The sequence below is a fragment of the Chelonoidis abingdonii genome, chromosome 20 (assembly GCF_003597395.2).
Source record: "Chelonoidis abingdonii isolate Lonesome George chromosome 20, CheloAbing_2.0, whole genome shotgun sequence".
In the NCBI taxonomy this organism is placed as follows: domain Eukaryota; kingdom Metazoa; phylum Chordata; order Testudines; family Testudinidae; genus Chelonoidis; species Chelonoidis abingdonii.
This window is the reverse complement of record NC_133788.1, coordinates 19,995,815-20,021,161: the sequence shown is the minus strand read 5'-3', so window position 1 is coordinate 20,021,161 and position 25,347 is coordinate 19,995,815. Positions and strand designations below refer to the sequence as shown.

Below are 25,347 nucleotides of genomic sequence, written 5' to 3'. Positions count from 1 at the left end.
CTCTCATTAAGCAAAAACAGGGATAGTAACACAGTAAAAGGTAAAACCTCAACCATCAGGCTTGTGAAAGCACTTCTAATATTTTCTGGCTACAAAATACATAGATCACCATTTAAAAAAAACACCATGGACAGTTTGAGCATTAGGTATTTCAGCAGCATTAATAAAGAGAGAGCATGTCCTGTACAACCTATTTTTTGCTTGAAGTGGCATAATAAGTCTTTCTACCTGGCTACAGAAGTATGGCTGACTTGATTCACTCCCTTTTCGTTACTGCCAAGGCCTTTTACTGCTGCGTTGCACATAAACATTTTCTCTCCTGAATACAAATAGCAAATTTTCCCTGTTATTGGGTTTTCAAATAAAAAAGTGAGACATAACTTACTGAACAGGAAATTACAACTTTATTATATTTTCAGTTCTTGTGACCGCTGTCTTGGTTGTTCTAATAGAAAAATGCATTTTTAAAGATGCATTTTCATAAACATATTCCAAAAGCCAGCCATCCTGCCAATGGGGGATTGAAGATATTGAAACATTTACAAATCCTCATTGAACAAGGACTGACAAAAGAACAGACATACAATACTTTTCTTTGCGTTCCAGATATATTATTTCAGATTTAACAGGTCTCACCCCCAAGGGAAGTCTGGTAATCAGAATATTAGCGTAGATATACAAACTCTAATTCAATTTCCATGTCTCTTGCTAGTACATTATGCGAAGCTGCTAACTCAGCAATAGGTACAAAAGAAATTGGTCACAACAGATTTCTGGCTGCAGTGCTACAGATGTATGATCAAAATGTTACAACTGCAATAATTCACTGATTACCATGTATGAGCCTGATCCTACAAGATACCATGCACCCACAATTCCCATTAAACTCAGTGGGAGTGGAGGCAACCAGGCCCAAATGAATCCAGTTTCAGCTTCCTACTGGGAAAGTTGCTGACCAAATATTAGGCCTGCCAACATTTGGCAGTCCTGCACCACAAAAGTAAGGACACAGGAGTATCCACTGCAAGGAGGAAACACAAATAACAAGCATGTATTCAACAGTGTTATTGTAGCTATGTTGGTCCCAAGATATGAGAAAGACAAGGCAGGTGAAGCAGTATATTCTATTGGACCAACTTCTGTTGGTGAAAGAGACAAGCTTTTGAACTTCAAACAGCTCTTCCTCAGGTCTGGGGACGGTAACCAGAATGTCTAAGCTAAGCATTACCTGACTCTGTATCAGCAGAGGTCTGTTTCTGTACACAGGCTTCTTGGGTAACTTCTAACTCATCTTCAGAACTTGAGGTCTGAAGAGACACAATGCATCAAATTAAATTTCTCAGAGGCAAGCTGTAAAAGGAGAACTCTTGTCCCTGCACAATGTACACCCTAATCAGTGTGGAAAGAAGCAAATCCTTCAGGAGCTTTTCATTTTTAGGTGCAATAATGAACAGCATGCATTATATCTGATATCCTTCACAAATAATTTCATCTTCTCTAGGAAATGAATAAAAACTGTCTCCCAAAGATGCAACAGCAAATGAAGAGTGCTGGGGCTCTTAGTGTAAGAGTGGCCAAAAAAATTTCTTAGCCTAACAGAGTTTTTAATTTTAAGGTTACACAAAAGCCTTAATTTCTCTCTAAAAAATGAGCCAGGAGAACATGCCTTTTTTTTTTCTTTTCTTTTTTTTAGGAATATGTTAAGAGGTACAGATTTATCAGAGGGCATGGAAAAGGAGCGCTTGCCAATAAAGATGTCACAATAAAGATAGCTCTTTTCCACACCAACAAAAACAAAACCACAAGTGTTTTTATTTGCCCTTAAGCTTGAGATACATTTTACTCCTGTGTAGACTCTGCTTTTACCTCTCGTTCAGAGTTTTCCTGAGGAGCTGGAAAGAACAAATAATCCGGATCAGGAGTGAAAAACTCATCTGATATGTCAGGAGAGGAATTGGGGGAACAAGTTAATTCACTTGAATGTTCCTGTGAAAGATGTTATAAAAAGTCATAAAGTTATGATGCCTCCACAACTATGTTTGTATTGTATAATATACTCTTAGTCAACAACGTTAAATAGTAATGTGTGTTATTTTATTGTAAGTTCAGACAGAAACCAATGAGCTTCCTTCACTCAGATGTATAACTTTTATTCTGCTTACATTTTCAATAATTCCACCTTTATGATAGCTATTATGTTTACATTATTTCTCTGGCATTATCCCTTCGGCTATTATGGGACTATTGTGCCGGCAGCTAGTATACCGTCTTGTCCAGTGGGCCCATCAGATCCCACGTAAGCAGAGCTGGAGCTATGTTAGAGGACTGCTCTGAGAGACCTCCCACTAGGACATTAAGGCCTGGTCTACACTACAGGATTAGGCCAACATAAGCTGCATTGACCTCGCTGTGGAAGTATATTCACTTAAATTTGGCTCCTGCCAATATAAGTGCCCCTCTGCACCGATTTAATAACACTACATCCCTGAGCAGTGCAAAGTCACGGTCAATGTAATTAGGTTGACAGTGCCCGTGTAGACACTGCTTTGCTTACATTGACTTACTGGCTTTCAGGAGCTGTCCCACAGTGCCCCACACTGACAATACAATCGATAACACATACTCCTGATGAGGATACACACTGCCAACACAAGGAGCCAAGTGTGCATATATACAATTTAATAACTGCAGTGGCTGTATGCCGACATAAGTTAGGTCAACATAATTCTGTAGTGTACACGTGGCCCCAGTACCATGAGAAGTGGAACTGTCAATTCAGTATGTTGTATTCTTCCCTCTAAATCAGTACGGATGCCTGAAGCAGTGTCAGAGTGTGCTGCACTGCCAGAGGGACTATTTTTCAGACCTCCTAAGGTCATTAAAATAGCCAATTGCATTTTTTGTTGGAATAAATGTCAAGCCTGGCAACAGTCTAACTTGGATAATTACATACTGTTGACACTACCTAAATTGCCCTGGAGTTTTTAGTCACTTCCTTCATTAAACTGTTCTAATGTGCTGTTAAACCTCCCAGATATGTTGTAAAACAGATCTTGTTGGTCTGCCAGACGTCCTGTAAGGCCCATCTCTTTTCCCAAGCATTTGGGGAGGAGGTGGGTTGGTGGCAGAATCTAGTGGGTTTATGGGAGCAGTATTATTACCTAGGCAATTTAATCAATGAGGGCCAGATTTTCAAAGGTATTTAGGCACCTGAAGTGACTAAGCACATCAGTTATCTAACTCTCATTGATTTCAATGGTAGTTTGTCCCTAAACTGATAAGCCCACTAAGTATCTATCTGCATCTTTGGGTGCCTAAAGACATTGGAAAATCTGACCTTTGGGGTATTTATATTGTAATAACTGTCTATATGCCAGAAACTATTTTTATTTTATAAAAAACAGGTCTTGGTCTTTCACAGTATTAAAAAACCTGGAATTCTGCAGTATAAAATGTGCATCAAACATTGACTGAGCCATACAATAATCGTACATATTGCAAACTTGAGGCTGGGAAATCTCATCTCTCTATGGGCTTTACATGCAAAAAGGATGTCTGCTAGGTTTTTTGCGATGCATTCCTGCCTAGTTTTTCTACACTGCAGCCATACATGTGCTGTGCCATCACTCTGTGAAAATTACTTTTAAAAGCACAAATCAATTTCAGATTTGGACATACCTTTTGTTTTCCTACTCCCAGTTTCTTTAGATTCTCAATGTTAGATATTTCATTTGATTGCTGTATATTTCAGCCTACCCTCCCACTGCTCACATTGCCGTGGTGGTTTTACAGACCCAAACAACAAATGGAGGACTCATAGGGAACTCATAGCTAAAAGATCAGCAATATCTGACTGCCTTCATTTTTCAGTATGCAACACACACAAAATAAATATACAACTACCTGTCACAAAACTGATCTCATAGATTACTAGTAGTAATTATATTTCTTGGATTACTGTACATACACAGCAGGGATTCTCAGCTTCTGTTGGACTGATTGAATTTTTAGGAAGGTTTGCTCCGCACTCTGCTTGCTCATCTTTTGCTAGAGACTGCCAACTTCTGCCTAACAAATTGAAGCATGTCAGAATGGAACACAATTATTATGCAAAGAATAATGTGGCTTGAATGATTTGTGCAACTGATGGAATATAAATGTGAATAAATCTATGAATAGCAGTAAAGCTACACGATCTATTGGGGAATGGAAAGATAATGACAATTAAACGCCCAATTCATAAAGGCAAACATGTGAATCTTCATTAAGGATTGTCCTCAAAATGTTCTTCTTCAAAATGGCATCCATGTGCATGTCACTAATGATTCGTTTTTGAAAATCTCAATTAGCAACATATTAGGATCTAAGGTAGCACTATGCAGCAACAACATATTGTATAAGGAACAAACCTCAGGCTCCATGCACATAAAATGCAAAACCATAGGACAAGTCAGTCAGACCTCTGTCCTATTGCTAATGGCATTTGTCATTGTGTACGGCTTGCCCTATGTGGGATCGGGTCATTAGTCTCATCTGGGGTGCGACTATTTCACTGACAAAACACAATCATTTTCATCTATGGTTCTGTGTATGTGTCTTTGCCAAGAGGCCTGTCCTTGGTCATTACCCAGTGTGGGTGTGAGGAACATGAGTTTACAGTGAGACATACAGCAGCTGGATTCCTCTTTCACAAGCGATCAACCTGATTTCTTCATGAGATCTCAGGGACAAAGCCTCGGGGATCCACAGTCAATTGATATTGATTGCTAAAACTTCCTTTGTGAACTTAGCATTGTCGTGTGTGTGTGTGTGTGTGTGTGTGTGTGTGTGTGTGTGTGTGTGTGTGTGTGTGTGTGTGTGTGTGTGTGTGTGTGTGTGTTTCTTAATGTCTCCACACCACATTTAGCAGTAGCTAATCCACTTAGAAAGTGCAGATATAGCCCTGATTGTTACAAATTTTAAAATGGAGAGTATATTAGCGGTGCCTTTGGAGCTAGTCACAAGCCCTTTGGAGATCTGCTGTGGTCAGTTCAGATACAATGCAGAGGCTGGGGAACTCCGTATTTGGAACATTTGATGAAGCCACATTAATCTATTTTCGCTGTAACATGGCAATGCATCTACTGGATTACCTCAGATTATCCCAGACTTGTAGGTGACCACAGCTCAGGAAGAGAGAAAATGAGGGTCATCTGACTCTTTTTATAGGAATCAGATTAACCATCTGCCATGACAGCTACCATAGCACTGTCCAGTAGACTTGTATAGAAATATGCAGACATTAAAACTGGGGAATTATAGGCATGTGACCCTCTCTATGGGCTCTAGCATGACAAGGGTTTTGGTCCCTCAATTCCCATCAAAGCCAATGGGATCTGAGGGAGCTCAGTACTCCCCCAGAAGGGACCCGTTAGTGCATACTTCTCAGTTTAGTGCATAGTCTATGCTCTTCATTGACCACCTTCAGGGGACAACTTTAGAAGCAAAGGTGGTCAATGATCACTCCAAAAGTCAAATAATCTCCAATCTCCCTGTGCAATGCCATCTGTGATCATAACGGTCTGACTGGAAAGGCAGGAATACCAATTCCATCAGCATTACCTGCAAAACTTCTGAATACAGACTCCAAGTCACTCTCCTCTGACTCATCCTTCCTGCCCAGATCCTGGGTTTCAGTGCCATTGCTTGTGTGCCACCTGCCATCCTTTCTCTGCCACCCAACGCATTCCTGGCCCCTGAAGGTGATATGTGGAAAGGCTTCCTTCACGCTTTCTGCCTCGCTTTCTGAGGTGCATTCACTCGGCAAATACGGAGGGAGAAGTCTCAGCTGCCCAGACGCCACTATTTTAGCGATTTGTTTCACTTCAGCTAGGCAAAAAGTATATACTCAAGGTTCACCTTCTCGGAACATTGGTCACAAACTAGAATCTTTCAGTACCCTCCTGCTGAACTCGCCTGCAATTTGGACATTCAGTCCTTCCCCTCTGTTGCTTCAGGCTGACTGCAGACTGCCCCAGAGCCACAGCCAAAAGGTTTAACTTTACAATCATACTGGCTAGAAACCTATTTCTTTTAATGAAAGTTTAAATCCTGCAGACACTGATGGGGAAACCTCTACACATACACATTCACCAAGGAATGCTGGAATGGGAATGAACTGCCATCTAGAAGCTGTGGCAATGACTCACAAGGGAGAAATCCCATTCATACACTTCACTGGATTCATTCCAGGCTGTTTTTGTTACTCCTTCAAGAACCGTGGGCTAACATTTCCTATAGCATTTCACACCATCTTAATGTGGTTATGCTGAATCCACACATGTTGGATGTACTGGGAATACAGGATTTCCATTCAGAATACAGTGTTTCCTCAAGAGGAAGATGAATGATGCCCTACACGGAAAATGTCCCCATTGCAAACGCAGAATCTTTTTTTTAAACCACAGAAAAAACAGAAAGGAAGACACCAATGGCCTGACAATTAACCGCCTGGACTATGGGCTCTATCTCAAGTACCCTACTCCATTTTTACTCAAAACTCCCAATGAAGTAGATTGGAGCTGCAGGTGCTCAGCACCTGTGAAAATCATGCTGCTTTTAGGTGCCTACAAAGGCTTTATGCTTAAGTCGATGGCATTTCTTGGTCTGTCTGTCTTGTTGTAAAGTGATAATTTCTGAACATCACATGCGATCAATTCCAAAATTTCAGGGAATGTTTTAAGTATCAATGGCCAAACCCCTCTTAATGTCGGGGGAAATTAGAAAATTGAGAGGGAGAAAATGGGGGGGGGGGCTACTCAAGCACCTGTTGACAATTGTCTACAGATCAAACACTTTCCAGCATAACAATACTCCTAACTCCTCTCTGCCTCTCCTCCTAACTGGGTTGAGTGACACCCTGAATGATTTATCTCCACACAGAAAGAGGAATTATTAGAGGAGAGGGGAGAGAGACTGGGAGACCCCGATATGGGAGGAGGAGGAGGAATGGGGCACACAGAATCTCTGTCTGGGAGGTAGTTGCAGGGAATCCCTGTAGCAGAGGGTGATGAGAGAGTGGCACACAGGGAGCTTGTCAGGATGGGGGGAATTAGGATGGTCTAAACACAGGACGATATGGGGGGATTCTAGGAGCCCCAACAGCAGCATAAAGCTCTTTTATGAGGGACAAAAAGTCATTGGAAGGTCTAATAACGTGTTTCGGACATGTTAGTTAACTCCAGTGTTTAGTCAACATTGTTGTTTACTCACTTTTCCATTCTGACTGCACCATCCTTCGCTCCTCACTTCTCCTTGTGTTATAAATTTCAGATGCTGATTTTGGAAAAAACCTACAGTAAATTGTAACAAGTTGCATCAAACAAATCTCTGTTAATAAATACAGAAATTTATCATTAACCATTCCCCAGTTAGCAAAACACCAAGAGCTTTCGGATGCAAAGTCTACCCTTTAAAATTATATCAGCATAGCTATGTTGGTTGGGGTGTGAAAAAATGATATAGCTATGCCAACAAAACTGCAGAGTAGATGCTTCTGTCAACATAGGTAACACCGTTTGGGGAAGTGGTGCACCTACACTGTCAGAAAAACTGCATCTAAAAAAAGGGGCCATGCTGGCATAGAGTCCACTGTGTAGACATAGCCTAGGTCTCACACCATACAGGTTCTAAAAACCCCTCAGAACTAGCACATTGATTTCCCAATGCCTAGAATGCAGTGGATGAGTTAGGCCCATTATGGATTAGCATGATACCACCAATGCTTTAGAATCTGATCTCACAAGGCACTGGGCATCTCCAAAGGACAAGCCAAAAGATCTTGGCAGTGTGCCTTCCTCATCACCAAGTCCTGCTCTGAGCAGGGGGCTGGGCTAGATGACCTGAGGTCTCTTCCAACCCTAATCTTCTATGATTCTATATGATTCTAAGTGTCATATAGATTTATACTCTGTAGGTCAATCAGCCAATCACTTGGCACCTCCATTTTGGATTCCAATGGTCCCATTATCAATTCCTTGGCTACCCAACTATTAACCTGACTCCATTCTAGAGTGCAGTGACTCATGACTATATCAGCTATTTCTGACCCATTACAAATCTTTCCCATTTATTGTCTGGTCGTTTATTTCCTTAACAAGGGGATTTTGATTCATAGGGTCACCTTTACTTATTATTTGATTATTTTTTCCCCCAAAAAACTAACAAGTTAGTGCAACATGATTTTTCCTAGCTGGTTTAACCTTATGAAGTCATTTTAGGATTAGAGCACGTGTCTGGTTCTATTCCCATTCCCAGCTCTGCCATTGACTCAACTTTATCATTTACTTTGATGTCTGTATGGAAATATCAAGTGCAGAGAGATAAGAAGAACAAAGTACAGCTTACCTCCCAAGTCAGGGGAACTGCATACTATGGAGTATAACGCTGAGGTTTGCGCTAACTGCTATTGAAGGGCTGCACAGGTGCTCTGTGCTTTGCCACTGAGTTTAGAGGGAGAATTCAGTTTCTACCACCCACATCACAAGGACTGATCCAACACCCATAGAAATCAATAGAAGTCTTTCCTTTAAGCTTTGGATCAGAATATACACAGGGACCAGGATTTGGCCCTTGCTATCTACACAAACAAAAATATGCACATCCACCAAAAATATACTTATTTTGTTGTACTTTAAAGGAGCCAAGAAATAAAAGTAATAATTAGAAAACAACTCATTTACCTGTGGTGCTAATGGCACCTCAGAATATTACAATGAAACTTTAAACATCCTGCTTAGTTGTTGATAGAGATGCTATTTGGAAATTTAAAAAAAACCTTCAGTGAGCTGTGACAGTGAAACTAGACTGTTTTTTTTAGTCAGTTTCACAGTTTAAGACTAACTCACTTGGCACTCTCCCTTTCAATACATCGATATTTCCAAATACAGGTTATATATGCAAACAGATATTCCAGTGTAAGTTACAGAAAAGTAATTTAAAAGCTTTTGAAACCATTTTAAGGTGCTGAGATATCATTTATCACATCAATGCCTACCTGTTTCATCTCTTGGCTGGTGAGTACAGATCCCAGAGGGACAGGTATTCTGCACTGACAGATTCTGACTCCTTATTAAGCTCTCATAGTAGATATCTTGTCAGCTCTGTAGCTGACAATGAGTCTGTTTCATGGAAGGCTCTTAATTGGATGGATGGCTTTTTGCTTGCTGAGAAAAACCCAACGCCAGTTTTAATCCTAGAGGGTTCTCCTTTTGACAGAGGTTTTAGTAGGAGGAATCTACAGGAATTTATTTCTTTGTGACTAGAAACTATGAAGTAACTAGTCATTTGTGAAGTAACAGACAGAACTCACCATTTCTCTTCCTCGATTCCACTTCCTCCAAAACTTGAATCAGTTCCTCTATGGTGTTGCAAGTTGATATTTTTTTTCCGTCTTACAGCCACATGTGAATGCACTTGCTGAAAAAATCAGGCCACCAAACTATGACTCAGAGTTTGCCTCGCACTATGTGCTTATTATTAGCTTAGTTTTCTCTAAATGCATACATAGGACTGGATCCTGCACTCTTTATTCATTGGGCTCCATTTCAGTGGTACTACTGACATCAGTAAGGGCGGCAGGTTCAGATCCTGGATTAGGACAAAGTATACTCTAAATCTCCTAACAGGTTCTTTATATACTAAAGGGCCCAAGTGGGAATTGCTGGTGCTAGACAACTTATGGAAATATACATAAATCATAGAATTATAGGACTGGAAGAGACCTCGAGAGATCTTCTAGTCCAGTCCCCTGAACTCAAGGCAGGACTAAGTATTATCTAGACCACCCCTGGCAGGTGTTTGTCTAACCTGTTCTTAAAAATCTCCAATGACGGAGATTCTACAACCTCCCTAGGCAATTTATTCCAGTGCTTAACTACCTTGACAATTAGGAAGTTTCTTCTAACTGCCAATCAGAGGTTAAGGAGAACAATTTTTCTCCCTCCTCCTTGTAACAACCTTTTATGTAATTGAAAACTGTTATCGTGTCCCCTCTCAGTCTTCTCTTCTCCAGACTAAACAAACCCAATTTTTTCAGTGTTCCCTCACAGGTAATGTTTTCTAGACCTTTAATCATATTTGTTACTCTTTCTGGACTCTCCAATTTGTTCACATCTTTTCTGAATTGTAGCCCCAGAACTGGACATAATATTCCAGTTGAGGCCTAATCAGCACAGAGTAGAGTGGAAGAATTACTTCTCATCTCTTGCTTACAACACTCCTGCTAATACATCCCAGAATAATGTTTGCTTTTTTTGCAAGTGTTACACTGTTGACTCATATCCCTCCTTCAAACCCATTTTTTTAAACTAATAGTCCACCACTTTCATGCTAACCATGTTAAATCATTCTTTCAACATCCCAAAACCCTATAAGTCCCCATAACACGACATCTCCAGTATCTGTAACCCAAACAACACCTCTCCCTCTCTGCTTGCTCTGACGCACAATATTCCTCCCTCCATCTTATGACATGACGTTTTCTCTACTGTGCCACTGGATTGGTCTCAGTTAAATGAAGCTACAGGGACCTTGTCTCATCGCAGTATCTGTGAAGCATCATGCATACCAGAAGGCTATTCAAATAAATAAAAGAGCAAAACAACTGTATGTGCAAATATAACTAAGGCCTCCCTAAGCCATCTTCAAAATCAGCCTTTAAAATTTGTATGTTCAAACAGATTTGTGCACACCAATGCAAAAATTATGAGCACAAAATTAGAGGCCATTTTTAAAACGTATGACCCAGGTGTACTATCAATTACAAGACTCCATGGGATGCAAGTTAGCAGAATATGGCCATAAATAAAGATGAAATACATGTATGAAAAGTTACTGTTTTGATAAAGCAATAAAATAAATAAATCAGACATTGCTGCACTCAGGACTAGACTGATCATTTTCTATTCAATGCACAACATGTATAGTACACAAACATTCAAATCAGCAATAACCAGTGTCGTCTTTTGAAAGACCATCCAGATCTGTGCATCTTGTCAGTGCTACCCACTTGGTATACAACATAGTTATATGATTAATAGCCATATGGCCAGTCATCTCCTCTCCCCTTTACCTGATAGCTTGGCACTATTCGAACCTCAGTACTCTTCACCATGTTGGAGCTGAAATCATTCTGGCAGTCATCTTTATTCTTACGTCTTTGATCAACGCACTCAATCTTCTCACTCTGAATTGCTCTTGGTTCCTTCACAGCTTTTGAGATAGCCTGGAAATGGTCAACCTCCAATGCACTTTGCGCCCCAGGCACTCGCAGTGGTGGTGGTATATAGTTCCTTGATGGAGGGCCTACTGCCTTCCACAAAAAAGCATCAGCACCTGACAAGGGGATCTTGATATTTTTGAGAATATCATCAATTTTATTTAAGTAGCTCTCTATGGACTTCTGCTTAGAAACTTGCTCTGCTTGGATTTCCTTAAGCAGTTTGTGCTGGTTTTGAACAGACTCTAATTTGTCTAATTTCTCCTCTGTTCTGTAAAGGGAATCCGTTGCCTGCCGCAATAAGGTCTGAGAAATCTTGAGATTAAGGACGCATTTGCTGATGTGCTGCTCAGTTTTGGATGGGCTACACACACTTTCCCTGACATCTGCTCCCAAACAGCGCAGCATGCAGGACTCAGAGGCCTCACTTAGTCTCTCTACCTCCTCTATACTGTACTCTGTACCCATTTCTGAAGAGCTGCCTTCTTCACTAGAATTTGGCTGCTCAACTAACTGAATTTTAGGAAGCGGAGGTAGGATCTGGGAGATGGCTCTGTCCTCGTCTACATTTTGCTGTTTTATTTGATCTTCCAAAGCACGATCTAATCCAGCTAGTTCTTCCAGAACATCTTCATGTAATTCTGGATAACATGCATAGATTTCATTGATTTCAAAACTACAGAGGCTGTCGTCTACCTCGCTAACACTGTAGGTCCTCTGGAGTTCAGAAGCTATATCTTGGCTCAGATCCTGTATAACTGGCTGAATACAAGTTATACCCTCACGATCTATAATGGATTCTTTTTCAGCAGGAGAAACTGAACACCTTGGCACAGTAAAGCTGCCATCTGAAAAATCAGATGTTAATATTAAGCTACTTTTTTAGGCCTCCATTATACATATTGCTTAGACATTTAAAATATCTTTTTGTTATTTGAGTAGCAGCATTCAACCCCTCTGTCTACAAGGATTTTTATCATCATCACACACTATCTTGAAAAGTAAACCCTGTTTAATGGGGTCTGGGACGTAGGACACTAGGCTTATGCCTTATTCATTTCAAAATGCACCGCAAGATCTTTAGTACTGGAAGAGAAGTAGACCTGGAAGAGTCACACTTTAATAATTAATGTCCCTTTTCCTTCTTCTACATATATAAATGACTTATCAGAACTGGCCAGAAAATGGAACTCATTTTTCACAAAAAAATTTACCTTTTTCAAAATAATTTCCTCCCAGACCAGAACAAAACAGTCAAAAAGAGGACATTTTAATGGGAAGGGATTTCCAGAAAGATTCCACTTCAGGAGAACCTAAAAAGATTTTTTCAGCTTGCTACTCAACTGGAATGCTCTTGCGAGCTTCACTTGCCACCTCCTCGCTTTCCCCCCAGCAAAGCTGTTAGGCAGAAAAGCAGGGAGGCAGAGAGCCATCATTTCAATTTTCCCAATGGAAACACCAAAAATTTTCAGCAAAACTGAAATGTTCCCATGGAAAAAAGGGCATTTTCTGTGAGAAAATAATTCCAACAGAAAATTCCCAAACAGATCTAGCCTGGACCCTATGGTTCCACTACAGAAGAAAAAGGAGTATATGGGGACTTTGCATATGGGTCCATATTTCCTGCAGCCTATGGAGCTCTGAGAGCTGAGGTGGGTCCATAATTCTCTTCTGCAGAGGGAGGGTGGCAACAGCAGGGATCTACTGCAGCCCTCTGCAACTTGTTAGAGAGAAGTAAGGAACGAAGGGGAAACATGTCTTGCCCCAAAGTCTTATGGGAATTCCTTCCAAAAGCTGTGCTAGTTCCACGATTTGGCTCTAACTCAGTGGAGCTGCACCTTCCAAATGATAGGACACACTTTACTAAATCTTCTACTGGCCTATGGCTACTGGCAGCACAAATTTGTTTGAGTGCCAATGGCCAAGTTGTCAGGATTGGTCCCCCAATCCTGGGGGGATAAGAGAAAACACCAGTGTGAAGGTTCTTGACATGCCCCCCAGGAATAGAAACGTACCAGTCTTTGTTATCGCCTCTCCTTGCAGCTCTAGCGTTTCCCTCTTGTAATTAGATGTGGACCCCAAACAGATGTTTATATCTGAAAATATTTCATGCCTTTGTGCAGTTGAGCTTTCATCAGAGCGACCAATTCGAGACTCAATCAAGTCCTGTAACATAAAGAAGGTTGTGAGCGGAAGTTTATGTGGTATTCCAATGTCTTCAGGTTTTATTTTAAACTGATTTGCCCAAATAAACAAAAGAAAACTCAGACCCAGACTTAAACATAACAACTTGACCTCTAGGAGACAATTAACTCTGATTAACCAAATATGATTTTAAAAGCATAACGGCTACAATCATGAGAGTCACCTTTAAATCATTCTTCAATATATAGCGAATATCCTGAAGACTCATGGAGCGGTCGTTTTGTTTAGGTGCTAGACCTGTCTTTACAATGTCATAGTACGGGTTAGGAAGCCTGACATCCATTTCCAAATGTTGCCCAGAAACTACGAATTCTTTAATTCCTGAGCCTTCAAGCCCATTCCAGGGAAGAGTTTCTGTAAGACGTAACAAATATTGTCTGGTACACAGCATGGCCCTAACCAAAGAAGGGGAAGAATCACAGAAACAACTGCCATTGTAAATCAGACCAGCAGTCCATCTAGTCCAGTATCCGGTCTCTGACAGCCAACACTTGATGCTTCAGAGGAAGCTGCCAAAAATCCCCTAGTGGACAATTATGGAATAACTTGCCACCAGGAAATTTCTTCCTAAATCCTCTCAGTAGTTGTTGGTTTATCCCTAGGATAATTTTTTTTCATCCCATCTGCTAAAACTGTGGATGTTCTCATTATCAATATAAAAGTCTAATCCTTTTTAGAATTTTAATAAACTCTTTGCCTCTATGATACCTTGTGGCAAGGAGTTCCATAAGTTAACTGTGTGCTGTGTAAAAAAGGATTATCTTTTATGTGGTTTAATTTGTTAACTGACATTTTCATTGACTGTCCTCTTGTTTTAGCATTATGAGAAAAGGTAAATAGGAAGAAGTGCCTCATTTACCTTCTGTAAACAACCAATGTTTGCTCACCTCCTCCTCTAACCTCCTCTTTAAACAAAGCAATCCCAAGTGTTTCAATTACTTTTCATATGAAAATCTTTCCAAGCTACTGTCATTTTTATTACCCCTCTCTGAGCCCTTTTTATTTCTGCGATATAATTTTTCAGATAGGATTATCAGAACTGAACATAGTATTCCAAGTGGACACACCACACATTTGTATCATAGCATATTTTTAGTATAATATTCTATCCTGTTCTTTACAGAGCCTAACATTTTGTATGCTTTTTGGACCAGCAGTGCATGTCGAGTTTTGTTAACTTCTCCACAATGATGTCTATGTTTTTATACTGAGTTGTTATAGTAAATTTAGATCCCAGCAACACGTACCTTTAATTCCAATTATTCCTTCATTCAACGGTGATTGTCAGCCTGGAATTTCATCTGCCATGGTGCTCCCCATTTAGCTAGGTAACAGCTTGAAAATTCCTCCCAGTCTTCTCCAGTCTACACCAGCCTATCTAATCTTGTGCCATCTCCAATTTTGTCATCTCACTTCCCCTCATCATTGGTTAATGGTTCTAGTACAATCCCATAATGAAATTTTGATACATTGAAACAAACACTTCCAGGCAAATTATCTATTATTTCTTCACTGTCCCTCCAGAAACTTTGCTGAATTCAATGTTTATTTCACTAGTTAAAAAGGGTGCGCCTAGCTTCTCCCCAAATATCATCAGGTTATGCAGAAGGTCAGAGGAACACATCATGCAAATAAGACATGTGATGTCTTCTTTTCTTTGCAACTCTTTCCCATATGAAGAAAACTTTAATCACTAAAGGAGCTTTGCAGGAGGGTATGCAATCACCTACGGAGACTGAACTGACACTTCATGTATTCAGGGTACTCTATGGTAACTCAGGGTATGTCTACATTACAATTAGAAACCCACGGCTGGCCTATGCCAGCTGACTCTGGGTCAGGCTGCTGAGCTGTTTAATTGCTGTGGCTGCAGGCTGAGCTTTAGGCAGCTAGGCCCCTCCCACCTCACAGGGTCCTAGAGCCCTGGCTCCAGCCCAAGCCTGGAAGTCTACATAGCAATTAAACAATCCCACAGCCCAAGTCCCTTAACCCTGAGTCAGCCAGCACGAGCCAGCTGCAGGTGTCTAATTGCCGTGTAGACATACTCTCAGTGACAGAAGTCTGAACCTCTTTAATTATACCTGTTAGGGCTTCCTGCATTACTATACAGAAGCTATAAATGTCTGATTTGACTGTGGCAGCCTTTTCAAGGATTACTTCAGGAGCACACCACTTATACAGCTGGGCTGGGACTGGAACACGTGTGAGATCACTGTGGTCTCCTCCATCCTTGCTGCCAGAAGAGAACACAAAACAGGGTTAAATTTGGGAAACCATAACCTGTGATGAGTAGCTGGTCTATCCAATGTAGTCAGAGACAAAAGGATTCGATAAATCATGTTAATACTGGGAAACAAACCAACCAATGTCAACTGAATTGGATGTTTGATTAATTCTGTCCAGGATGTAAGTTAAAAATAGACCTACCACTGCAATCCCTCCTTTGGAAGCTCTGACAGTATGGGATTCAGCAATTAATGTCTTTATTTTCACGTATGCATTTATTTTAAATGATCCATGTTATACACAAAATTTACCAAAAAAAGCAAAACCAGCTTAAAAACAGCTTTTTGAACAAACATTTATAATACTGTATAGAAATAAACAGCTTGTATTGGCACATTATAGAAGAGACCTCTGTTGGTAAAAGCGAGCTATAGCAGTTTATTTAAAAGCTTTATCCTCAAATAAAGACAAACCAGAGGTTAAAGATGTCCTAACTATGGCGTATTTTTACAACCAAGTCTTTCACTCTGGTCAGCATTCATAGCACAGGTGAAAGACTAGCAAGTTGTGTCTTCTGGCTTGTTTATATTCATTTGGCAGTGTAATGCCAGTACTTCTGTATGATTAAAAGTTAATGTCCCTCTACTCTCCACACAATAGTTACACCTCTTTCTTCTTCATTTTAAACTGAGAATAAGTGTTCTTTAAAAACCATTGTCCAGGACAAAGGATTTTTTCTGATTCTACAGATACTCATTTCCCCTGAATTTAATATTGTTCAAGGGACTATGGTCAGATATTTTAGGTAGAGACCACATGCTAGTGGAAAGCAGTGCTGCGGGCTACACTTCATGTATATTCAAGAGAAACAATTGACTTAAACCTCATTTCTGTCAGAAAATATTGTACTTATCATGAATACAAGTAAGACCTAAGACTTATTTATAACTGAAAGAAGTTAACAAGAGTGGAGAGGAAATTTCTCTTTTTCTTTTAGTTAATTTCCTTTGCACACTTGGCAATTTTTTTGGTTTATACCCAATTTCACTGTTTTCCTTATCAGCCAGTTTCTCCTTCTCTCAGCAAACACTATAATCACCACCTGGGAAGTGGAAAAACCCATCTGCACTTTTTAAATTTTTAAATGGAACTTTAAAACAACTAAAGACATACTGCTTACTACCTAAAACCATTTTTAAAAAAATAATTATTTTTAACAAGTTCAAATTAACAATATCCCTTCACATAGGAAATAAACATTTGTATAAGACAGAAAAGGAAAGTGATAAAGCTTGGCAAGAGGCTGCTATATCTCATTTTCACCAACAGAGGGCTCTGCTAATATACTTCTACCCCGATATAATGCGGTCCTCGGGAGACAAAAATCTCACCATGTTATAGCCGAGACCGCATTATATCAAACTTGCTTTGCCCCCGCACCCCGTTCCCTGACTGCCCCCTCCAGAGACCCCTGTCCCTAATCACCCCCAGGACACCACCCCCTACCCAACCTCCCTGTCCCCTGACTGCTCCAACCCCTATCCACCCCCGGCACTCCCCCTGACAGGCACTCACCGGCAGTGGCAGGAAGCGGAGAAGCCCAGCCCCAGCCCGCTCCACACCACCACTTCCCAGCCGCACCACTCCACTTCCCACTGCTGGTGAGTGCAGGGAGGTTGGTGAAAGGATGCCCCCCCGCACTCATCTGCGGCAGGAAGCGGAGCGACATGGCCCCACCTGCTCCGCTTTCCTTACCCCGGCCCCAGCCGTGTCGCTGGAGGATGGCTTGGGAAAGGTCTTGCACTCACCTGCTTGGCGGGAAGTGGAGCGCCACGGCTGGGTGCTGACAGAGTGGAGCTGGCTGGGGCTGGGCTGCTCCGCTTCCCGCCACCGATGAGTGTGGGGAGGTTGGGGAAAGGACACCCTCAGCGCTCACCTGTGGTGGGAAGCGGAGCGACACACCCCCAACTTGCTCCACTCTGCCCCCTCCCAGCTGTGGTGCTCTGCTTCCTGCCGCAGGTGTGTGCAGGGAGGCTAGGGAAAGGACACTCCCTATATTCACCTGCAGCGGGAATCAGAGCGCTGCGGCTCGGAGCTGGTGGGGTAGAGTGGACTGGGGCCAAGTTGCTCTGCTTCCACTGCTGCTGGTGAGTGCGGGGGGGAGGAGCCCTATCCCCAAGCCTCTTCCCCCGAGCGACACAGCTGGGATCGGGGGCAAGGGAAGCAGAGCAGGCTGCTCCCAGCCCCCCGCTAATTCCCTAGTCCACTCTGGGACTGCGGGGCCCCCAAAAGCGCCCTCCCACAGCTCCTGCCCCCCAGACCCAGGGAAGGGAGCACCTGACCGCCTCCAAGACCCTCTGCCCCTTATCAAACCCCTCGGCCCTGGCCTGGCCTGGCACCCTCAACACGTTGCTCAGAGCAGCATGTCAGAGCTTTACCGCCTTGTATGTGAACCCGCCTTATATCAGGTTGCGTTATACTGGGGTAGAGGTGTATATGGCAATAATAACTGTATTTCTACAGAAGTTGAAATATGATGCTTTTTCAAAGATAACTTGAGGTGTGTGTGTGAGCACATGCATCTATATATTAGAACCCTCTTTCTGGGTCTAGTTCAATTCCCATTTAGCCAATGACAGTCCTTCTATTAACATTAATGGGAGACAGATGGATCCCATAGTGAAATAATGTTATTCAGAGAGAAACTGCACCATGAGTGTACATATATGCAAGGTGCTGAGTATCTCTAATTTCAGTGGGAGTTGTGGGGGCCCCAGGCTCTTGTAGGATCAGATTTCATAAGCAGAGGTTCATTATAATCTGAATACACTGAAACTATTTATACTAGAGGAATAGAATTAAATTCTCCAATAGGATTTCTGTCTCCGTATGGTCACTAGATGCAGGTTCCATATTCTGTTCTCTCTCTCTATTGCGGTGCCTTTACACTAGAATGGAGCAGAGACCTTTCTTCTACTGTTAACCTCTATTTTCAGTTATTTATAGAGAAGCTATAAAAATTGAGATAAGCTGAAACGTATGACACTAAATGAGCACTGACCACGTATCTGAGCAATGGAGATGTGAAAATCCCTCTCCCTACAGTCAAATCTGCAATGCTGTCAAAGAAAGACTAGGATGGATCTCTGTGGCATTGCTCATGCACAGCGATTCACAAGTAATCAGAAGAGCTGGAGGATCACCCTGACAACAGAATTCAGTCCTCAGTTTGGCCTCACTCACCCACCTTTCCAAGTAACAATGTGATAATTCTTTACCTTTCTATCATGTACTCCAAGTTGGTTAACTTTGCCTCACCAGCAGAAACAATCTGTACAGCATAAGAGGTGAGTGAACGGTGGATAAATCCCCGTGAGTGCAAAAACCTCAAAGCATCATTAACCTGAAGCAGCAGATGCACAATTGTCTCCATGTGCAATACTGGGAATTCTGAACGCTGGGGGGAAAAAAAACACAACAGAAGAGTCAAGCATTCACATTGCTGATAACTGAAGATCAACAGAATGCAAAAGCTATTGTTAATTTAACACCAAAGGCGGAGAAATCAAAAAATTAAGGTTTTGACTGTAAAGTTAACTCAATCCCATTGCCCATGAAGAATATTATATGATCTACTTGAAACCAAACAGTAATCTATTAAAAAACAGAAAATAATACATACGTGTAACATGCCAAAATTAACATTGTAATAGAAAAACAGATTTTGAAATATCTCAACTTTGTGTTTAATTTCTCTACCTCAGTGATAATATATTGCATGTTTCCCTCTTTTGTTAAGGAAAAATAGGTAAGCAATCAGTCATGGAAAAGGAAAAGGAAAATCAATCAGCATCAATAACAGAATGTAAAACAGTTGATAAAACCTATTCCTTAGTGTTGTAACTCAGCTCCATCTATATGTATATCTGCCCTTTGATACATATAGAATCACAGAAATGTAGGGTTGGGAGGGACCCTGAGACGTCAGCTAGTCCAGCCCCCTAAGCTGAGACAGGAAAAGTAAACCTGGACCATCCCTGACAGACATTTGTCCAACTTATTCTTAAAATTTTCCAATCATGGGAATTCCAAAACCTCATCTGGAAGCCTACTCTAAAGTTTAACTATCTTTATAGTTAGAAAGTTTTTCCTAATATCCAACCTAAATCTTCCCTGCTGCAGATTAAGCCCATTATTTTTTATCCTACTGTGACACTAAGCACCCCTTCATTAACACATTACACACTTCTGAAATAATCTTTGTACAAAATATAACTTGTGAGGTATCATTTGAAATCTAATAACTCATTGATCATTAATGTTCTTGTGTGCTGTATGTATTCAGTGTATATAAAGTGTTATGGATATATGCTAGAATTATGATTAAAGTGTGTTTAAACCAGGCATATCAGGGGGAATTGTGAACCAGGTCTATCCTAAAGAAAATCATGTGTGTTTACCTCAATTTACATATAAGCAGTAAACAAGACCATCAAGACAGCAAAGAGGGAGGAGATGGCAGGAAACAGAACAATCTGCATGTCAGCAAACACCAGTGGGGGAAGCAAGAGCATGGAGCTTTCTTCATCATCAATCTCCATGTTATCTTCCTCTGACCTTGAATAAGAGGAATCCATTTCCAAGGTTTACTGGTCTATAATGAAAAGAGGTCTGAATCTCAAGTGATAAGCAAGTGAATCAACTGATAGTATATAATATTACTGTATTATAAAAGTGGGCCTCTTCTGAAAGCTAATGACATATTGGTGATTAATATCATTGTGAAACATATGCATCAACACGATGAGGAAATATGGATTCTTGACGATGATATGTTTTAAAGTCTGTGCCCAATCAGGTTCTCTCCTAGACAAGAGAGAAGGCAACAAACTATCTACCAGACTCCAATTAAATTAAGCAAGGTGTGAACAAAAACAATGGAAGGACCATTTACACTGAAATCAGCAGGGGGTTAGGAAGTCCACAAGAAAAGAATAATAGCATGGAAACATCCTGCCTCTTGAAACAAAGGCGTTGAACTTTGGAAGACAGAAGCCATCTTTGGCATCCCTCTCTAAACAAACACAAGGGAACAGAGCTCTTGCAGCTGAGAAAGAAGAGTCCTTCAATCAAGGGGGAGTTGAAGTCTCTGGGAACTGACTATAGGTGAGAAAAAAACATCTTGAACAAACCTGTTCCTGGCTAGATTAAGTTTTAGACTTTTAGATGTGTGTTGTCACTTCTATTTGTTTGTAACCTGTTCTAACTTTTGCTTGGCATCACTTAATATATGTCCTGTTGTTAATAAATTTGTTTTATTTTTATTATAAACCAACTCAGTGCTGTGTTTAAATGAAAGGGTATACTTATCCAGATACATTAATCAGCTGTTATACATTTTTGTTTCTTTAGAAGAAACTATTTCTCTGAACTGTCAAGAAGAGGGCTGGACATTACAGAGCACACGGTTTTAGGAAAATTCAGGACTGGGAGTATGTTGGAGTCATCCTTCAAGTAGTAACCAAGGCTGGTAGAGACCAGGGAGTGTTGCTATGAAGTGTTGTTGTTGCCATGTTGTTTGCAGGATATTAGAGAGACAAAGTGCATGATGTAATATCGTTTATAGGACCAACTTACCGTTGGTGAGAGAGACAAGTTTTTGAGCTTACACAGAGCTCTCTCTTAGGTCTGGTGTGTGTTGCTGGCAGACTCTTGAGGTCACAAGGTCACAGCTGCAGTTATATATAGACACTCAGGGTGTGACCTGCATGCTTGTTGCTGATTATGAATATCCCAGGCAGGGAGTTACAGAAGCAAAGCACTTGAGGCACCCATGGTTACAGGGCAGGCAATGACTCAGCCCCCCACTGGTCTGGATTGCACCCCAAACCTACCTTCAGTGGACATAGAATCATAGATTATTAGGGTTGGAAGGCACCTCAGGAAGTCATCTAGTCCAACCCCCTGCTCAAAGCAGGACCAATCCCCAACTACACTGGGGCTGTGGGAAGTATCAACTAAATGCAAGACAATGGCTAAAATTAAGTGAAAAAGAAAATAGGTGTATTTAACTAAAATCTCCAGCAGATGGCACCAGTGAAATTTAACAAGTAAAAGTCTAAAAGACCTAAAACAGACAAGATGGTAAAAAACAAAACAAAACAAAAACCCTAGAATTATGGTTAGTGTACATTACACCTAAATCCCATACTCTTTTGCCTCACCAAAAGGTTACTCAGATAATTTTCGTCCAGGGATGAAAGCCCTTGCAGCGGTCTCTGAGATGCCCCTCACCCAGACACCTAAAGCACGACAAGTGCAGGTCACTTCTTGACATAAACCTGCCACAGTCCAAGCACAGTTTAAAGCCTTGGGATCGAGGCATACCTGGTGACGGCGAAAAACACTGGGGGAAAGACCACCCCAAAGGTAACTTATAAGAAAATCTACACTAACTAGAACTACTGTGCTAACTACGTATACGAGGATAGAGATACTGCGAAGCACGCGCTCGCTGAGGCAAGAGTGGTAGGGAGTTCCAGACAGCCATCACAAGTGGTAAGAAGGAACTGAGTGGGGGTCAGGTCAGCAGGGCCCTATATTGCTTCCATGAAGGCACGACTCCAGAGGGCGCCAAGGCCGACCCTACGGATACTAGTAGGGGAAAAATCTTGCGGCTGTCGTGCACGCAGCCCATACACACCTGATTGGAACTGACATGAACAAGCATTCGAAGAAGAACTGATTTTCCCATCTCTATGATCTAAAAGGAATGATAATTACAACTGCAGCTTCTCAAATCACATCTGAAAGAACTTAGACTTAGTGAATTATACTGGGTATGTGCAAACCAAGAGACAAAAAGGTAATCCAGTGAATGGTCTTAGGCAAAGACCAATATTGTTACGTATGGTACTAGAACCCCTGAAATTTTATTAAGCAGGCTTGTCATGGTTACTTCCCAGTCTGGATTGATTTCAGAATTCTCCCTGGTAGGCAATCAGCCAGAAGTGTCAGGCTTCATGGAAATATGCTTATGAATGTGTAATATATATGACATAACTGGAATATATTTTATGCTACTTATGCCATGTAACATATCTCTGTAAAGGTTATGATCTACTGAATCTATTCATCCTATTCATATGCATGTGTCATTGTTGTATTCGAAGTTATGGCATATTGGCTGTGTACTTGCTTGATTTCTAAGTAGCCTTAGTAAAGCATTTGGTCAGCTTCTTGAGAAAGGAAGGTGCAAATTAAGTGCCCAGTCAAGAAATACTTAAAGGACAACGAATCTTGGAAGGCTCCAATCCATATAAGAAGTCTACCTGAGGACGTTCAGGTAGCATGTAAACAGTGTCTGCTGCCTGTAAAAACTGAGTCATGCATGGACATGTGACTTGCCCATGTGACTCCAAAACTCCATCTTGGAGCTGGACTTTGCAAAAGAGAGAGGAGGGGGTCTCAACCCACAAGAGAAAGTCTATTTAAACCCCTGGGAGACCCCTCCATTTTGGTCTTCAGCTGGCTCAAGAGATAGCCCCCAAGGATACCTGAAAGAAACTAAAACAAAGGACAGTAACTATATGGGGTGTGAGTGACTGCTGGAGCCAGACTAGAAGGAGACCAGTCTGTAAAAGGAAGCTCACTGGAATTCCTCTGAGGGTGAGGTTTTTAATCCATATTCAGTTTTCTTACTGTATTAGGCACAGACTTGCGCGTTTTATTTTATTTTACCTGGTAATTCACTTTGTTCTGTCTCCTATTACTTAGAACCACTTAAATCCTACTTTCTGTATTTAATAAAATCACTTTTTACTTATTAATTAACCTGGAGTATGTATTAATACCTGGGGGGGGGGGGGCAAACAGCTGTGCCTACCTCTCTATCAGTGTTATAGAGGGCAAACAATTTATGAGTTTACCCTGTATACAGGGTAAAATTTTATACAGGATAAAATGGATTTATTTGAGGTTTGGACCCCATTGGGAGTTGGGCATCTGAGTGTTAAAGACAGGAACACTTCTTAAGCTGCTTTCAGTTTAAGCCTACAGTAGTTAGGGGATGTAGTTCAGACCTGGGTCTGGGTTTGCAGCAGGCTAGCGGTCTGGCTCAAACTAGGCAGGGCACTGAAGTCCTAAGCTGGGAGGGCAGGGAGCACAGGAGCAGAAGTAGTCTTGGCACATCGGTTGGCAGTCCCCAGGGGTTTCTGTGATCCAACTCATCACAGCAGGATTCTGTGATTCCAGGTAAACTGTTATTGATGTTTCCAAATACAGAAAACAAGCACTCTCCTAACACACAAACACATATCCAACATCCTTATTTTGAACAACAATATAGACCTTGGCATGCTTCTATTGAAAGTCAAGCAAAATCATGCCCCTCTGTTTTTTCAGGCAATAATCAATCTCCAAGTCAATTACCACAACGTGGGAATATGGTAAATGTTGAGCAAAACACAAGGATAATGGCTTTACTGCAGTTACACAGTAATACAGGCTTAATACCAAACTACTAATCCTTGAACTCCTACACTAAAAGCCAATCCTGACATTTCCCTAGTATCTGCAATGTGGGACAAGTCACTAATGTTCAGGAAACTGAAATGGATTCATACCCATCATTTCATTTCTCAAAGAACAGAATATATTCCTTGTTACGTGGAGTGGGAACAGGTGCCTATCCTAGCCTGCCCTCAAACAGTCCACCCCACTATGCTGAGTCAAAAACTCAATCCTTCCTGGAGCTTGGCTTTATTAAAGAAACTACCAAGAAGCTAATGTAGCCCCCAAACCTTTTTTCCACAACTAAGAGCCAAGAGAGCCACTCCTTTATTAACTTTCTCCATCTGGCACAATAGCTGCAGGATGGGGTGTATCAGGCAAACACTGCCAGCCTGTTAGAGGGAGTGGCTACTGCTGTGTGATGAGACAAGCCCTTAAGTACATAAAGGGAGTTAGGATTTCTCACATTTTGTGTCTAAGTAAAGGATGCTTCTCTCAATGAGATGAACTGAGCACAGAATACAGGGGATGCTGGTATCCAGTAAAATCTCTTAATTATGGGTAATTTTTATTTTAAAAATAAATAAAAAACAATCGTTCCATTTACCCTTTCATGAAGGATGCTGTATAGTGAGCCAAAGTTAACTCTCTCATACACCAAACGGGTTTTTTCCAGATCATTGGACAGACAAACTGCCATCAATTGCAGCAAATGAGGATGACGAAGTTTACTGCAAAGGAAAAAATCCCAATATTATCATACAAATAAGACATTATATTAAAAGCGAAATAAATGTCTGGCCTCTTGGATCTTTTCACTTAAAACAGGCTGGTAGGAAAACTGTTCATAGAGCGCCACTGATTTTTCTTTTTTTTTTTTATTGTTGACACCATAAGAACCTGCAATTATGCTTTCCAGGATCTGTACAGGAAAGAACTTGTATGGGTCGGGGGCGATCCCGCCTACTCCACATTACACCTCCCACTGCACATTTCAGAAAAGCTCAAGAGGGGTAAGAACAGTAGAACTGTACAGGTCTGTCGCATCTTAGGCGCATTTAACACGCCCAATTTCAGCTTTACGCGGTCGGGAAAAACAACAACAACAAAAAAGAGAAAAATAACAATTTTAAATACTGTTTCTGTAG

The 25,347-nt window shown here is 41.2% G+C and overlaps 1 protein-coding gene across 1 annotated transcript in view; it reads right to left on the bottom strand.

The window, feature by feature from the left end:
• The window catches only part of TEX14 (testis expressed 14, intercellular bridge forming factor), a 77,641-nt gene that overhangs the window by 15,794 nt on the left and 36,500 nt on the right, over positions 1-25,347 (bottom strand). Inside the window, exons 9-21 of the mRNA XM_075074029.1 lie at positions 24,807-24,930; positions 18,967-19,145; positions 15,544-15,695; positions 13,626-13,816; positions 13,273-13,423; positions 11,111-12,105; positions 9,350-9,456; positions 7,252-7,331; positions 5,602-5,868; positions 3,968-4,068; positions 1,867-1,986; positions 1,229-1,307; positions 229-319 (exon numbers count right to left, since the gene is read on the bottom strand). Of these exons, the coding sequence (XP_074930130.1) occupies positions 229-319; positions 1,229-1,307; positions 1,867-1,986; positions 3,968-4,068; positions 5,602-5,868; positions 7,252-7,331; positions 9,350-9,456; positions 11,111-12,105; positions 13,273-13,423; positions 13,626-13,816; positions 15,544-15,695; positions 18,967-19,145; positions 24,807-24,930 (2,637 nt within the window). The remainder of the gene's footprint in view (positions 1-228; positions 320-1,228; positions 1,308-1,866; positions 1,987-3,967; positions 4,069-5,601; positions 5,869-7,251; positions 7,332-9,349; positions 9,457-11,110; positions 12,106-13,272; positions 13,424-13,625; positions 13,817-15,543; positions 15,696-18,966; positions 19,146-24,806; positions 24,931-25,347) is intronic.